Source organism: Brachyistius frenatus, unplaced genomic scaffold (genome assembly GCF_029030835.1).
Source record: "Brachyistius frenatus isolate BFR_SWC_R1_liver_20210118 unplaced genomic scaffold, ASM2903083v1 Contig_74, whole genome shotgun sequence".
Classification (NCBI taxonomy): domain Eukaryota; kingdom Metazoa; phylum Chordata; class Actinopteri; family Embiotocidae; genus Brachyistius; species Brachyistius frenatus.
In genome coordinates, this window is record NW_027210673.1 from 1,052,153 (window position 1) to 1,070,005 (window position 17,853).

The following is a 17,853-nucleotide window of genomic DNA, read 5'->3' on the forward strand; positions in this document are numbered from 1 at the left end:
CTATAAATTTTGACTGGCTTAATGCCAATCATGTGACTTGACTCCCAATTCACACATCTCAGACCTTGCCCATGCGTCACAGCACCTCTGCGGCGAGGGATCAATTAGTCAGATCAGGCGTCCTCAATCAAACCGTCCACAATAGCTGGTGTGTGACATAACTCTGTCAGACAGCGGATTAGAGCCCCGGCCGCCATGTGGAGGGAAACACCAACACAGCCACGCCTCGTTTAACACACCATGAAAGCAATTCACGTAGAGACAGACATGGGTCACTGAATAAAGGGCAGCATGTACACAACCAATTTATTTCCTACCAATAAAGAACATGTGTATCAGGCTGGATGGAAACCAGCACTGACTGAAGAGATCTAACCTGCTCCGGTTATGAATACATGCAAATTAATTTCAATGGTATGAATCAGTTTAATTTAAGACAAAGACAGTTTTACTGTGTTATTCTGCAGATTAGAAAACATTTTCAACCTCTGCCAGCTAACAGGTTACACATTAAGATGTAACCTCTGGGACTTTTCACTGGCAGATTATTTTCTTTTTTAGATGTAGTGCTTCTCAGGCTTATTCACAGCTTTGCACAGAAGTGGGAGAGCAGCTGATGGTGATGATTCAGATCCGTTACTGTCTGACTCCGAGAAGCCTGCAATAAAAACAAGACAACAGTCTAGTTTTATGCCTGTACCAATTTATATTTACTGAAACCACATTATTTATATAGGAAACAAACAGCGTCAATATGTCTCAAACAGCAGTCGAGCCAGCTGCTTCATATCTATAACCAACCCAATCAAATGTGTGACACTGATAATTGTATTGAAGGCTCAAATGATAAAACTTGTTCGTCTCAGACACATAATTTACTATTTGTGCATGTGTAGCATTTCCATCATTTATTGGTAAGCCAAAATAGTATATTTGCCTCTTAAATATTAACTGATGCACGGTGTGTTTCCTCTCACCTTTTCTCCCTCCTTTAGTTTTTATTAAATCCAGTGTGGGGTGACAAACTGCAGTGAGACGTGCTGAGGGGGCGGGAGGGGGGGACGTGCTGTTCTGCGCCTTGTAAAGGGTCATGAAGGATAACATTCATTAAAACTCAGATCCAGCCACCATCTGGTGGCGTCAATAGGGAGCCCTCTAAGGAGGGTGGGGGGAGGGGGGGGGGGTAGAGCCCTCCCTCGGCACGTGCCTAAAGCCGATCCAGCCGGGCCCTCGTGTGGCCTCAGTGACGGATCACGGAGGCAGGGGGACCCCTCCGCACACCTGTGTCCCTCTCAGAGCACGCTGATGATCATCATCAGCATGCAGCGGGGCACACACACTGATGCCTTTTGATTTGGTTTGGCGCAGTAACGCCGTGAGGAGAGGATTACCGAAAATAATGGTTTTTTTTAAGTTCTATCAAATGTTGCCGCAGGTTGTGAACAAGATTTTCACATCGTCCTCTGCGTGACATCCTGTGAAAGTCAGACGCTTCAGCGAGGTGCAGTGGTTGCAGAAACGTTTCTGTATTTTGAGGAGAGGGAGGGGCGTTTGGTTTGTAGCCAGTAACAATGTGTTGGTAAAAAAAAAAAAAAAAAAAAAAGTAGAGCTGCAGTGATGAAACGATTAATGTGTTAGCCGGTCAAGAGAAAATTAACCAATTTATATTCCATTAATTGCTTCATTTCTTTTTTTCAGCAAAATATAGAAAGTCTTTTTTAAGATTCTTAAAAATATATCCGTTTTTCTCTTAACATTGAATTACATTAAATATAATAGCATTATGTTACGCTGACTATCAGGGTTTTGGGGAGGATTTAGGTTTCGGACAGAACAAAACACGTGAGTACATCTAGGAAATCGTGATGATATATAGTCCAAAAAAAATTATTGATTATGAAAATAGTCAACAATGTGTGTTTTCTGACACATGAACGAAACATCAAATCAAAACTGAAATATTTTTGCTTCATTATCTGCAGATACCATCATACAGAGATTTCTCTCAGACCTTGAAGTATAAGGGTATCATGTAAAATCTTATCAGCCTTTGTCTGTGTGTGATACAATATGAGCATGTATGAAGCTGTCACCCTAATTGATCTGGGGGGGAAGGGAAGTGGATGGACCTGTGATAGATTACCTCACATGCAACTGTAGGGAACCGGTTGTGTGGAGCAAAACCAATTGAATGTAGCAATCCCCCTCCTCTGATCCAATTCTCATCGCAGATATTCGGCAGCTCTGAAAGCGTCCCCCTTTTATGGCATCACCGTTTCTCTGCTTTGTTACTGAGGGGGATGTAAAATCTAGTTTGGTGCTCGTAAATGTTTAAGTGAGGCCGGAGAGTAAGCACAGATGAAACTGGTGATAGCTCACAATTCTCATTGTTTCTGGGAGCTGAGCGTGATGGAGATGTTTTCGCAGTGGGCAACATTTGCATTTCACGAAAGGAGGATTTTTCTTCATACCCACTGAGCATTTTTAGCTGAATCTCATCGCAAAACCAGGGAAGAAGTCAGTTTGGACACAGCAGTCTTTTTTTTTTTTTTTAAATAGTCATTTCTGTTCCTTATTGTGTAGTAGTGGGTGGAGAGCTGTCATATATAACATGTTATTTTGTGTTAAACCAATTTTGGACTGGCAAGCTCTCCATTAATAAAGCAATTAACAAGGGAGAAGCAGGAGGGGTGTGTAAATTGAATTGCCCTAAGGTGGTGTAATGTCACGCTGGAGGGTGTCATAAAACAGTAATTACTGCAGTACTGCTTTGAAATTTGGGATTATAATGACTTGGTTCTTTAGTATATGAGGGAGTTGAATTTTACATTGTAAATGAAAGGATATAGAGGAAGCAGTGTGTTAAGAGTTCTGTGGACATTTTGGGCTGCAGACAGAAGACGGAGGGATCAGGAGGATAATTGCATGCAGGCAGCGTCCCAGGGGAGGCGTGCTACCCCGTCATCAAACACTCATTCTAGTTGGGCCTCATCCCATTACAGTCCCCTAGGAGCAAAACTGCACCTGCCCCACCGACTGACAACTACTCAATCCCCCTTCACTCACCCTCACGATTACAGAACCACACAAACACCTACAACATCACAATGACTAAGCCTGAGATGTTGTATAAATATCCAGAGTCGACTTTGCAGGCTTTCCTCCTCTGAAGGAAATGCTGACATCGGATTTTGCCCCAATTACTGCGCATCCCAACAGGCACGTCACAGGTGTAACAGCCATGACCACCCTGGCTGGTTAGGCATGAGAAAACATGTTCCACGTGAGTGGCGACACAATTGTGTGTTCTGTCAAATTAACACGTGCAGGCAGCGGTGAGCGTTAACAGTTTCCCTCCTCAGCTGGGCAGATAATCAGGAGAGAAACTTGTAATTGATGCCTCTGCCGGGGAGGATTCAGACACAGAGCTGCTTCCTGTGATCGAACCGTCAGTCAACACAGTAAAAGGCTACTGTACTCAGACTGTCCATCACGTGCAGAGAACCATGAGTCAACAACCTTAACCCCCCCACCACACAGACTTCATGCCTGTCTATCATTCCCTGAGGTGAGAGCGGAGTTGCAGAGGTCTCATATGTAAGAGGCTGCAGAGGATTTTTCTAGCATATATTCATCCTGTGCTGCAGTCAGCAGAAAATGTAAACCCTTTCAATGGGCTTCCACATCGACATCATACGTAATGCGGACCTTCAGGAAGCTGGTCAGCCTAGATGATGGACTCGTACATTGCTTTCATATTTTGCGTCAAACATGACTCATTCCCACCTGCAGAGGCACAGTGAGAAGCATGAGTCTTACTCACCAACATGCTCTTAGGAAGAAGCTCGGAGTGATGAATGTGTATGGACGACATTTTTTCCTGAATTATTTACCACCTCGGTGATGGGCAGCAACTTGTCGGCCTCTAGAGCGAAGTGTCGGACATGTTGCAGAGAAGCACAGACCATAATATCATCTCTCTGGTTTACACCTCTGATTTAATTGCTGTGGTATTTTGGCCATTGCTATCTTGGTTGTTTGAAACCATACATTACCATATTTGGACTAGGTGGGGAGGAGTGAGGGGTGGATCTGATGGAGAACACAAGCACACTGTGCCCCGCCCACCTATACCGGCACCCTGAGCCTAACACCTTTCTAATTTCAGGTAATTACAGATTAATGAAAAGCTTTTGAAAGAATATTAATATTTCATTTCTGCCAATAGATCCTCCTTAAAATCCTACACACTGAAAATGAACAGTTAATCTATTATCACATCTGATGGTGTTTAATTAAGAAATCATTTCAGCAAACCAACATACAATATTCTATGTGCATATGATATCTATCACTATGTCTTTATTAGAATGCATGTTGATCCTTTTATCGGGTGTTTTAATTTTTTTTCTTTAGATTATTATGGGTTATTTCTAGTATTTTGCTAAGATCTTTAGTTTGATTTTCCTTGTCACAGGTAAAATGAACAGGTAGATTATATCTATATCTTTTTCTTGACTGCATGTCCACTTTTAAACACCATGCTTTCATGCTTTTTCAAGTTTCAGGTTTTTGTGTTCTTCCAGTAAACAACAAAAATACAATTCTAACTAGAACGGCAACATGGTCTTCCAAGTCATCAACACAAATAATTTGTAATCAAACTTTCAACAGGAATATTTATGTGTTAAAAAGCTAATGAATTCTGGAGTTAAACAATATTGATTCTTCATGTGATTGGACTTAATGAAGGAGCTGGGTCAATAGCTGAATGTGTTACATTTAACACTGTTGACCTGAGATGTGGAGAGAAGAACACTGAGGTGTGTCTCTAATATTTCACACACCTCACATTCTTACGGCATGTTTCTTTTTGTTAGTTAAAAGTGGGTTTTTTTCTTTCTTTTTTTCTGGACAAAAAGGTGTAAGGTGCTGCCGGGAGGTTTAATAGATTCATCAGATTTGTACACACCTACTGTACATGACACCTCAGCAGCAGCTTTTTCACTGCATATTAAATCTAAAGTCTTTGCAATGATCCGGCTTTGTGGGGATGTAAACTCGAGTAATAGCGCTAACTTTACTGTTCCTCGCTCCCCGCCACTCATTAACAGACTACAGGGTCCAGTTCTCTCCCCTGGACTCCAGAGATCTCGGTCATTGATTTACTAATGAGAAACATGGGGAGAATAGGAGATGCTTGGCAGTGATTGGAGAAGGTTAAGTGGTTAGGTAGTTTGTCTCCAGTCTGTGAGAACTACAGTAAATCTCATCAACACACAACATAAACAACACAAAAATATGACCTTTTGGTATTTTTTTTTATATAAAATGAGTATTTTTATAACACTTTTTTGACATCAACATAGCTCTTCATTAAACACAATATTAGAAGCCATAAAATCACATTTATCTGTTCACATAAACTTTCGGCACAAAGCCGTTAATAGCATCTTTTGGTCATCTTAAACATTCTTAAATATTCATATATTTTTTTTAACATCCTTGCAGATTTCATACAGCAAATGAAGAAAAGTGTTTAAATATCAAATAAAGTCAGGTGGGAGAGCCATCTATTAATCCATGTGGTCCACTCAAATGTGACAATATCAATGTGTCAATAAAGTGACAATGACAACAACCAAGGAACACCAAGCGATCACGAAACCTGGTTGTTCATACACATTACTGCATTCCTCGCTGTCAAAATGCAACAACATCTCCTGCATCATGAGCACTAAAGCTGGATTCTCCAGACACTAGTAATTTGTTAAAACACGCACCTTAATGTTGATCATCACATGACTCCAAAACAATTACAGTTAGATACAGCAAGCCAGTGTTACGTTACAAAACAGAGTGTGATGGGTGGCGGCTGGTACACAGAATTTATTGCAGTGCACACCAAACATCAATAAACAATGTCTTCTGCACAGTTGCCTTCAAAACGTTTTGGATTTGTCTCACATCACAACCAGAACCTGAATATGAATCTTCTTATTTATTATGGCAGAAGACATTTATCTAAGAACAAAGCAGTAGGCTGAATGAGGACTATCAGTGACTGTGAGGCGGTTGCATCTGAAACATTGATCTGAGCAAATTCATGCAACAAACACACACTAAAACTCTACGGTTCAATTTCACTCACGCTATTTTTGTCTTATATTATAGGCCTCACTCGAGGAGAAGAAGACCTTTTTTGCAAGCAGACATCTCCCTGAAGAGGTACTGTCCATGAAAAATATGGCCTTTTTATATCAATGTTAACACAGATCAACGACCCAAAATCCACAATAGTCTCACAGAAACAGTATACAGGTATATACAGTACATAAAACACATTTGAGAAACAGAATAGAATCTTGTTTTTAGAATACTTATAGTTTCAGTGCAATCAGAGTGGTATTTCGGAGAAAGACCCTATATGATGGTCGACTGCAGTGTCATGTGGCTCACGTTGTTCAAGTAGGTTGATGAGGTTTGGGTGCCTAAGTAGTACAACAGGTCTGCAGTTGTCTTTGCAGCTGCTGTCTGTGGAGTGAAGCCCTACAGTGTGCAGATGTGATGAGAGACGTGAGAATCTAATGAGGATTGTTCTGCATTGCAATTAATTATTTCTTTACATTGGCTTTTTGAAACTAGTTTTACTTGAACACACAGAATGGATTTAAATATTTAACGTAATGCTTATTTGTGCAACCTGTGACGGAGAGTCGTAGTTTTTGAAGGTAGACTAGCCACAACTCTCCGGTTTAAGAGTAGCCACGCTCTGCGTACATCTTTCCTGCTGGCTCCTGTACATATTCCTCTGTCTTATCCCAGTCCTGCACCCAGCCTCCGTTGAGCTGTGCCGTGGCCCCGTAGCTTTTAGCCGGGCCGCCCATCGCGCCGTAACCCTGCGTGATGTCGCCTGTCTCCTCGGCCAGCTCGTCCTCATCTATGAAGCCACACTTTTCCTCGCTGGTTTCTTCAGGGTCGGCCCATGGCTGTTTCTCCCCTGATGCAAAGAGCCCATAAAATACCACGCCTCCGTAATGCACGAGTGCAGCAATGAGGAAGACATACTGCCACTCCTCCCGGGTCTAGGAACAGAAAAGAGTTGTAGCCGAGCTGAGTCATTTTTTTAAAGCCCTCCATAACTTTCATAAATCCATAACTTCGTACTAGGAGTAATGAAGTCTTACATGAATACAAAATGTTAGTTATTTCACACACAAAAAATGTCTGTATTTGAATTTTTGTCTGTGCCTTTATCACTTGTTGAAAGGCATCAGAAAATAATATTTGACAGGATAGCACCAATCAGGATTTAGTCAAGAAAAATACATTAAAATTCATCTGACTACATCATTTGCCCTTTAGAGAGACACAGAAGTGTTTTGTGAGTGGATATTTCTATTAGCAGGTTGACACCATTTATCTTCAAAACTGTGACCATGCTCCGGTTCAGGTTTGGTTAGGCTAAAGCACAAAAGAAATCTGGTTAGGGTAAGGGAATGACTCCTTTGTTTACGTCAGAGGACCTTTGCCATTATTGTTACAATAATAAACATGGTTATAGGACCAGTGAGTAGGATGTAGAGGAATCTATTGGTAGAAATGGAATGTAATATTCATAATTATGCTGTCATTAGGGTACAGTCATCTTAAGAATTGTTGTGTTTTCATTACCTTGGAATGAGCCCTCAATTTCTACATGGCCCCTACGATGTTGCCCCGCCATGTTTCTACAGTGGTCCAGAAGGGATAAACCAAACACTCACTCTACAGGGACATGATCTCTATGCTGTGGAGGGGAGGTGGCTTTCAGTTGGTTACAACCTGCAACATCACCATTAGATGCTAACAAATTCTACACACTGCTCCTTTAAGATTAGGAAGGATCATGGTCGTGCGGTAAAAAATAACAACATTTATGGTTGCTTGGAAACAGGAAACAAATGACAGCCTCCTGTGTTAAAGTCTGATATTTTGCTGACCCTTTCATCAACCCCAACCTCCTCCCAATGTGGACTTAACATTACTTAACTTGTTCATTTGTTCCCGTCAAAATTACTGCAGCCACTAGAGCGCTTCACCACTTCAAGATAACATAAGTCATTTTGAAATACTTGCTGAAACGAGTGATGCAAAAATCTCTACACTGAAAACTATTTTTCCAAACTTTAATAAAAAAATAAATACTTCAAAGTTGATATCAAGTTTCAGGGGCTTTAAAATTCGATCTCCATTGTATTAAAATTCACATTAGAAATGACTCACCTTGTTCTTTGTCATTGCCCCCACTATAAGAGGGCAGACCATCCCTGACAGAGTTCCCACACCGTTGGATATGCCCATGAGGATGCTGGCGTAGCGAGGAGCGATGTCTAGATGGTTCACGTTGAAACCTACAGCGAAAAGAGGGACAATTCAGACTTCGATGCTCTTTTGAAGAGCGACGGGACATAATTGTATCGGGAAACCTTTGTTTTGAGACTCACCTGATATTGCAAAACCACTAAAACCCACCGCCAGAACTAAGAAAGAGATGGCCATCCCCTTACTGTGAGAGTAACCGACCACTAATAGGAGAGTAGCCTCCATACCGAACCCTGAAAAGACCAAGACAGGACTTAACTGACAGGAAATATTTCTATAATATCATTAAGAACAGACAGAAAATTGATGATTAAAGCCTTACCTCCACAGTTCATGATTTTGCGAACCATAGTGGTGGACATGATGTTGTGAGTCCGCAGGTAGTCCGCTAACTGGCCTCCTAAAGGCACGATGATGGTCATGACCAAGTGAGGGAGAGCCGATACCATTCCAACCTGAGAAACCATCAGACACTTGAAGCAGCTGTGACAGCGACAGAACTGTCATAACAAAAGTAATTCTCTCAGTCTGGCAACAAATGCCTGTCTGCATCTCAACCTCTGACTTTAGAGGTTGTGAGCAATAATTCACCTCTGTAATAACAGAATCTCATCGTGATGCTGAATTACACCTGTCAGCCAGGCTTGAGTCATGTTTCAACCTCTCACTGAAGGGCAAAATTTAGGACATGTTAAGATTCTGTTGCTTCGATGACATTTATTCACGAGGGAAGATGAAATTACTAAAAACGCAGTCGTTTCAGAAGCAAGTCATTACAAAATTGCCCCTCACAAAGAAATGTATTTAGCTTTTAAATCAGTGTTCCAATCTTTTTTCTTAAAAGGACAACATATCTTGCCACAAGGCACATTGGATTTTGTTTACCTTGATGCAACTTTAAAAAATGAGGTAAGGATTCTCATTAGATATTTTCAGGTTAAACCAATATAAATCTATTAATTTGACTGAATCTTATTTTTAAGTCAAGACAAACTCAACTAAGTCAATTAACAAAAGAGAAACTGCATATTTAACCTGTAATATGTCTTGACCGAGGACAACAGAAAGATCCAATGTTTCATTGGCATAAATTCTTGTTTGGTCCCTTTTTAAACTCACCTTTTTAAACTCACTCGTATTAGGAAGCATGTGACTGATTGTGCACAGAGCTTTCACAGTCTAACCACATTTTGCTCTTTAGAACATTCTATGACAGCAGTGGAAGCAGGACATTTAAAATATAATGACAAATACAAAAAGCCCAGTAACCAAGCAGGAACACACGTAAAATGAAAATTAGTCTGTTGCACTGATGCACTCTGGGAGGTTTCATACTAACAGTTAAACTCATACAAACTGTTAATTTCCAGTTGATTCTAATAAGAACTTTTAAAATTTTGGAGGCAGCTAAAGCATATAGCATATTATCATCATTTAAGTTGATGTAACAGATAGAGCAGGTACAAAATAACAGTATCATTCATTTGCAGTCCAGTATTTTCTCCTCTTTTAGCTCTTTTTTGGTCTTCACTACCTGTTGATAGAAATATCTGTAGCTGCTAAGAGCTACACTATGTTTAGCAGGTACACGGTAACTATGTGTCTGCTTTTTGGTGCTGAGCAAGTATAGTGTATAGTGTTCTGTGGCTGGAAACTACAACGAGACTAAACCAAAACAGTAAAGTTGTGGTTCATACAGCTAAACAATAAACTCAATATAAAACTCAGTGAAGCTGAAGGAAGCTGAAAATTCTCTGCAGGTCCGTCAAGCAACCTCTTTCATGTTGTTAACATTTCAAAATGTTACATCATTTTCACATTGTCATCTGAAAGTATTTTCTGTTTATCACCAAATTAATTTATTGCAAATAAGGAATAATACTTTTTTCAAACTATAACATTTTAATATTTTGCCTCCAAGAATAAATATTGATTTCAGACTGCTGTGATTACAAAAACAGGACTGTCATACCTTTTTTTTTATTGCATAAGAGAGAGATTATAGCTCAATTAGCAGGAATATTCTTAATTTCCATTTTAACAAAACCACACTGAACTTGAACAATTCATATCAGACAAAATTATAGTTTGTAATGGTGACAATCAGCTCAGATGATGTTTTAAGATATTTTTCTGGCAATAGGCATTTAAAAAAAAAAAAATAGTTTTACCTTGCTGATCTCAAAGCCAAAAACCTCTTCAAAGTATGCTGGCTGGCTGATGAGAAGCAGATAAAAGGTCCAGCTTCTGCAGAAGTTGGCCACGATGATTGCATAGACGGGCATGGAGGTGAAGAATTTCTTCCAGGGGGTCTTATATTTCTGTTAAAACACATGACAAACACAGAATCAGCTGAACGTACAGCGCTTGACCTGGTGTTACAAAACCAAGTCAGGAACTCACTTCCATGGCACCCATCAGCTGGGCACTTTCACCAATGCTCTCCTCGATGTAACGGCGCTCCTCATCGGTGATGGTAGGGTGCTCCGCCGGGCTTTCATAGGACACCAGAACCCAGAACATGTACCAGACTATCCCGAAGGATCCTGAACAAATCGAAAGAATCAAAGACGCCAGTCATTACAATCTCAGGTCTCTGTGCAGTTACACAACAATATCTGTCTACAGTTTACTAAGTTTATTAACTAAGCTAATGTGAGGTTGTAGCAGGACAACTTTAAAATGTGCTAAATTGAAGAATTGTGTTATTTATTGTTGATGAAATCCACCTTTCATTTGTAAGAAAGAAGCTGTGTTATTTCTTCTGTTAAATGTTACACAGTGTTGCTTAAAGGTGTTCAGATGAAATCAACACATTACAATGACTCACCGTATAGGTAGAAGACAGAGGACCATCCTGTGTACTGGACCAGGATCCCGGCCAGAGGCATGGCTATCACTGCACCAGCATAGGACCCTGAACAAGAACAATTGTTATGACAAAGCAGAACGTGATCCTGGCTGTTTATCCAGAGAGCAGCGTAGTCCCGCTGTGTTTAGTTACAAATGTGCTCAGTACACGTTTACACAAACAATATTCTGTAATTCTAGCACTGCTTGAAATTATGTGATGATAAAATCTGTGTCATGCTAATGAGCCAATCTGTATGTTTTGTACCACAAAAGGAGATGGTTGCCAGGCGACTTCTCTCCAGCGGTGGAGCCCATTTACTCCAGATCCCATGGCAAGCTGGGTAAGTCACTCCCTGCACAGTGTCAAATGACAGTACAGTCAAAGTTTCATCACAAGGATAATTTTCCACCAATATTAATATTTTTCCATCAATAAACTGCACAAAATTATAATTTTTTATTTTTATTTCAATCAATAAATATGACTACTTCACTTTCACTCAACAGAATTTACAAAATGGAAATATATTCTGCTTGACTGACGAAGTCTCTTCTTATTTGTCAAAGACTTGCAGGACAAATTGCAATTTAATAAAAAAACAAACTGACACACAATGTAGCTGACCTTTCTAATAGAGACTAATAGCTTAGGTGTGAGTCACTGCAAATTCAAGCTTACTTGCCACTTCATGGAAGAAAAAAAAAATAAAAACTCTGAATTGCTCCTATTAAATCTTCATTACACACTAAGTGGCATACAATCAAGGATTGATAGACACAAATTGCTGGGGCTTGTAGGGGGAGACACCCTGAAATGCTAATGTTTAATTTGTAGTAATAAGTTGTGGCGCTCAACACAGGCAGCTCTCCCTCTCTCTCTCTTTCTCAGTGGTCATGAGCTGCTATTGAAACGACAGTATGCAGCTAAACAAAATAACAAAAGAGGATGACCTTCAGTCTGATAATAGCATCTCTCTCTCTCTGAAATCATGCCTCTGCTCAAGCTGTGGGAGCCGCCTGCAACCAAGTGCTTTTTTTTTTTATAACCTTTATTCAATGTACTTCTTTGTGAACATGGAGCTGTTTCATGCGCACATAAGCCCTGCTATTCAGGTTTTTATGCTGTTTGCTGATTGTATACTAACAGTATAATGAATGGAGCTTCTTCATAATGGGCACCATTTCCCAGTGCAGATTGAAACAGAAAGCAGGATGGTTTGAATGTGAGCAGTGTAAAACACGGTTCAAAACAGAGTGTCAGGACAATTTCATTTGGGCTCCAGCTCAGCTCTCTGCTTGATAATGAAGCATCATTTTTGAGTATTTTAAAGGTCAAAATCTTGAAGTGCAAACTGTGCATTCGTACCTCCACCAGCCCTTGTAATATCCTCACAAAGATGACACATCCATAGTGCGACCGGGCGGCGGAGGGAATGAACATGTTCAGGATGGACGTCAGCACGATGGCAGCCCCAAAAACCCTGCATAAACAGGGATTATTTGTAAAATGATTATCAAACCCAAATCATCATGTCATTCAGAGAAACAATGCTGATCAACTGCAGGTATTTCAACCACAATAAAATGTCTTATCTAATGTTATAAAGTGTAATTATTTACTGGAAGAATAAACACTGATAATGAAGATAAAGCAGTCCTAATTGGATGCCAAACACACACACAACAGTTTTTCCCGTTTCTATGGGAGTGAGGAGAGGAGGTGTTTGCAGCAGAAGGCATCAGTGGGCTCAGCTGACTTGGCATGATGAAGCTCTTCAAAGATTTGCATCTTATGTCGAGTATTTTACATCTTATTCCTCCATATTAAAAAAACAAAAACACAATCCTTTAATGTTAATATAATGAGGACTTTTACCCCCATTTATGCTGATTTGCATCTCCTTTTTGAGTTTAGTTATATATTTACACAATTCTCTTAAAAGGGATTCTGCTCGTTAAATTTTGAGCTTGTCCCACAGTTTTTACAGACTTATTGTTCTCTGTTCATTTCTGTAATTGTGGCTGACTGGTCAGTTGTTAGTGAAATATTGCGTTATATAGCTGGTCATTGAAATCATACCACGGTGTTTACTTGGAATCACAGTTCACACTGGGTTTTGGCTGGTGTGGTTGCCATGCCTCTCCAACATAAAGGATTAGACATGGTCGTCCCATGGGAGCTCATTAACATGAGGAGGCACGCCTGGCGGGCATCAGCCAAATCCCCAGTTTATCCGCCGGTTCTTTTCTTCAAGCCACATGACTGACTATAGCTCAAATATTACACCTACATTTGAATAAATAGCCTACATAAAGAAATAGGGCTTTAACAAGAAGGAAACTTATATTTTAAAATAGCTGCCTAATTTTTCCACCCTCACAAATTGTTTGTTGGAAATTATCGGGTGCTTTTACCTGTTTGCAGCCAGTCTTGCTGAGATATAGCCTCCTGGAATCTGTGTGACTATGTAGCCCCAGAAGAAGGAGCCATGAATCATCCCCACAGTCTCTGGGTCCCAGTTGAATATCGCTTTCTTTTAGACATATACAAATTTAAAAAAAAAGACAGTCAGGCTACAAGTATATTTTCTTCATATCACAAATAAAAACTAGTCTTGTGTAAGTTAGAAATAAGCCTGCTTTCAGTAGGAAATATTTTTAGAAAGACATGTGCATTTAATTTAATGCGTTTATGTTTTGGCAGTGAGAGGATGCAAGTTGATCGATCAACCAGGCCTATAATAAAAACAAAAGAATACGCCCTTTAAAAAAAAAAAAAAAACGCGTTAACATAAAAGTTACACATCCCACATTAGGTCACTTCTATTTACTCTAAAATCACTTGATTCAGGGCAAATTCATGTAAAAGTACATAATCGTTTTAGTTGTGTTTTTTCAGGTGTGTAACCACTAAAAACCTGTCGATGAGCTGATTGGCTGTGGCCCTCGTCACCTATCAGACAAGGGTGGGTGGGGTGGGAGGGTGTTTCCTGGTGTAAAAGGGGGCGGGGTTTACGGGCACCTCTTTGATGATGATCTTGCCGTCTTGATGGATCGTGTGGTTGTTGACCATGCTAACGATGGCCACACCCAAGTTACACCGGATACCGAAGGAGATGCAGAAGCCGAGCCCGCTCAGCATAGCGATGATGTATCTGCGAGGAAGCCCGAAGCATGTGCAGTCACACAGCGGTGTCTTGCGCTCCTGGTCCTCCCTGGGTCTCCCATCCTCCGTCAGCTCGATCGCCTCACCTGTTTGCTGCCGCTTTTCAAGCTTCCTGCACCGATTATATAACACTCCTTTTTAGGTTCAAGTCATAATCGAAATCTGACATACAGGCAAGACTAGCATCTTATTTTTAAAGGAAAATAAAAAACGGGAAATGCCACTGGAAAATCCAGTGTTGTTAATTTTAGAAAAAAAAAATAGCAGAAATAAATCTTGTATTGAATTATTCTTTTTTTCACACGCATCTTTAAGGCTATTTTGTGCCTTATTGGATGGCTTTTATTTTTCATATTGTGCAGGCCTCGACAATATCTCTGTTTTCTTTCTTTTAATCGCAGGCCCCTGAAAGCCTGGACAGTTTTCATTAAGTCAAAATGTCTTCTTATTTTTCCCGTTGCTGAAAGAAAAGGCTGACTGAGAACCAAAGACAAAATGACCTTCATACCGCATTGCAGCATTACCAGCATCAGTGTGTTTATAGTTCATTTTTACCCTTTTTTATTTTTTAATTAGCTCTCATAAATATGCGGTTGGATTCCGGTTTTTAATTGGCTCACACTCGGAATCTCCTCACAGAAATTTTCAGGTTGATTTCTTAAACTAAACACTGAAACTTGAAGGCCTCGTCCAGTGAAATAACAGGCCTGCTAAGTGAAACAACACTTTGAGTCACGTTTCTGTGTTGGAATCAGATTCCACCACTGAAAATCATTTTAGGGCCCAAAAATAAACGAATAGGAAAATGGTCACCTTAAAATGTGGACATTAAAGGGTCCTTATTTTCAAATTATTTGTACAAAATTCGTTTTGCCGTCTTAATATTTAAATACCGACTATTTTATATATATTTCCAACGAGAAATAAAAATTAATTCCGTTTTATCCATCTGAAAAACTGCTCTACTACACCCAGCTTCCCTCTATATTTAAACTGATGTTAGTTATCAGTTTTCCTTCATAGTGACTATAAAGAATATAGGAAGTCAATTGATATGAAGTTCATCGATCTTGAATTAATACAGATGAAAACATAAGGTAATAGATATCCTCCGACCTTGTGTCACGACTCGTTCTGTTTCATTAATTATTAAAAACACCCACAGCTGCTGGAGGACAGGGGACCATTCTCCAGGGAAATATCTGATCCTTAAATAATCGGGCCACACGACTCTGTTTTCAGCATCCCGTCCGTGATTCATGCCATAAAGAACAGATTTACCTTTTGATTTGATTGTAAATGCAGCAATAAACTCATTTAAAGCCGATGCAGGTTTTATGTGCCGTATTAACATGTTAGTATTTTGTGATATAAATGATAAGAATAGATCTAATTCTGTAGTTAAAAGAAATGTATAAATAGTTATTGATTCTTCTCTTACCTGTACAGACTCCCGAGGGCCTTTCCTGCGATCTGTTTTAGCCCCTCTTTAGAGGTAGGGAGAGCTTTTTCCTTCCCTGGCTCCATATCCGAAATAATCTGAAAAAAAAAATCCTATAATACTATAACAAATGGAATTGCAGCATTAATGCGCATATTGTGTTGTGTTTTTTTTTTTATATAAATCCAAAAAATTTGCCTCTTTCTTTGAAGCAGAAAACGCCTCGATGTCCAGAAACGATGAGCCAGAAAATGGAGAAAGCGGGGAAACACGTTCAGACAGAAAGGGCTGGTTTCACAGTCACAAAACAGAAGGCAAATAAGTCCGCTTTTGCCTTGCGCAATGTTAATCCATGCAGTGCCATTTTAAGATCCAGTCAGCGATTAGAAAACACTGAAAACAAGAAGTTGGAGATAAAAAAAAATTAAAAAAAATAAAAAAAAAAAAAAAAAGAAACGATTCTTCGAGGGGATCGAGGCAGGCACCGTGAAAAAGCTACAGCCGGTGGAGGTTAGCGGGGCTCCGGTCTAACCTGAGGTGAGGATCTCCGGTGTGGCAGCTGCCGGAGGAGGTTTCAGCACCACGGACAGCGCACAGCTCATCTACCTGTCAGCAGCTCCGTGCAGCGCCCCTCCTCCCTCCGCTCCCACGTTCTTCTCCCCTCATTCAATTACAACTTCCAAATCTGGGGACGGACACAACTGCCCTCTCCTTCACTCATTTCCAATTGAATTGAAAATGATTTCAGGATGAGATCCGACCACTTATAAAGCACTTGACACAGCACGAACAAAGCGGAGACACCGCCCCCGATCTACATCGCGTTTACATCCGCTTATTTCTCGGGTTTATTTGGACCTCCAGCGTTTACTGTGAAAACATATTAAAAATTAAAAATAAAATTTCACTTAATAGAATTCGACATTATGATTGCTAAAAACAAAGACTTGCTATATTCACGCATGTGGAAGAAGACTGTAAAGTACAGTATGCAGTCAACCACGCAGAGGCAGTGTTGTGTAAGGAAGTAAAGTAGACCAAACCTCAGCTGGTATAAGATGAAGAGATAAACGAGACTGCAAACCATATTTCTACAATGTATTTATCAGATTTCTTCATCAAACAAAGTACATACGCCTGTGTTTTCTATTCAGTTTGATGATTTTTGGACATATTCATTTACATCTCTACAGCTCACTAGGTATAGGTAGGTGCAGGCAGTGCACACACAGACGTGACATTAGACACCCCCTGCTTTTCCTCACAGGGGTCCTTTTAAATATCAGTGAGAGCCTGCATGCCTGGACACTGGGGAAGTCTATTTGCCACCAGGAGGCGTGGTTCAGGGTGGACTGTCCGAGTCAATGCTTGTATCCTTTTGGCTCAGGTGGTAGGACAGGTAACACATGAGCTGCATGAAAAGACCAGCACTGCGCTCAACTGCAGGAGCCGTATCTGCTTGTTGAGCTGATGGGGGCGGCAAGGTCAGCGGACCAGCACTCTAACACTGCCCAGTGGCAGATGGTGAGCAGCGGGAAGAGGAGGCCAACGATGGAGGGTAAGAGGGTGTAAGTGAGGCTCTCCCCGGTCTCACTCAGCAGTATGTATAGGTAACGCACGGTGCGGTTGCTCCCAACATCAGAGTCTGTGGCAACAGGTACGCTGAGGACCTGAGTATCCAGACCGCCACGCAGAGCAGGAAGGTCTGTCACCACCCACAGCACCAGAGAACCAGAGAGCGCAGCTTGGCATCGACCCACGCTGATGCAGGTGATGAAGAAGAAGGCTGATGTAGAAAATGAGGAAGAAAATCCTCACAGCCGTGCAGAGCAGCAGCCCCAGCTTCTATAGAACAGCTGATCGATGGTGGTGGAAGAGGAAAGGCCAGCAGCCAGGAGGTGTCAGGAGGTTCAGGCTGTTCAAGAACACGGTGCTGCAGGTCCATCGCTGCAGGCAGCCTGAGCTCAAACCCAAAGTGACAGCAGGCGGAGGGGAAGCCCGAGGACAAGCACCGCCAAGAAGGAGTGCA

The 17,853-nt window shown here is 40.8% G+C and overlaps 1 protein-coding gene across 1 annotated transcript; it reads right to left on the reverse strand.

Moving 5' to 3' along the window:
- Positions 1–5,302: 5,302 nt before the first annotated feature.
- slc17a6a (solute carrier family 17 member 6a) lies at positions 5,303–16,569 on the reverse strand. The gene is made up of 13 exons (XM_069708214.1): positions 16,023–16,569; positions 15,825–15,922; positions 14,240–14,495; positions 13,633–13,751; positions 12,584–12,698; positions 11,483–11,570; positions 11,195–11,281; positions 10,768–10,910; positions 10,536–10,685; positions 8,687–8,819; positions 8,487–8,597; positions 8,266–8,393; positions 5,303–7,085 (listed from the first exon to the last, which is right to left on the reverse strand). Exons 2-13 carry the CDS (start codon positions 15,908–15,910, stop codon positions 6,756–6,758), a joined length of 1,746 nt encoding a protein of 581 aa, XP_069564315.1. The 5' UTR covers positions 15,911–15,922; positions 16,023–16,569; the 3' UTR covers positions 5,303–6,755.
- Between the last annotated feature and the right edge of the window lie 1,284 nt (positions 16,570–17,853).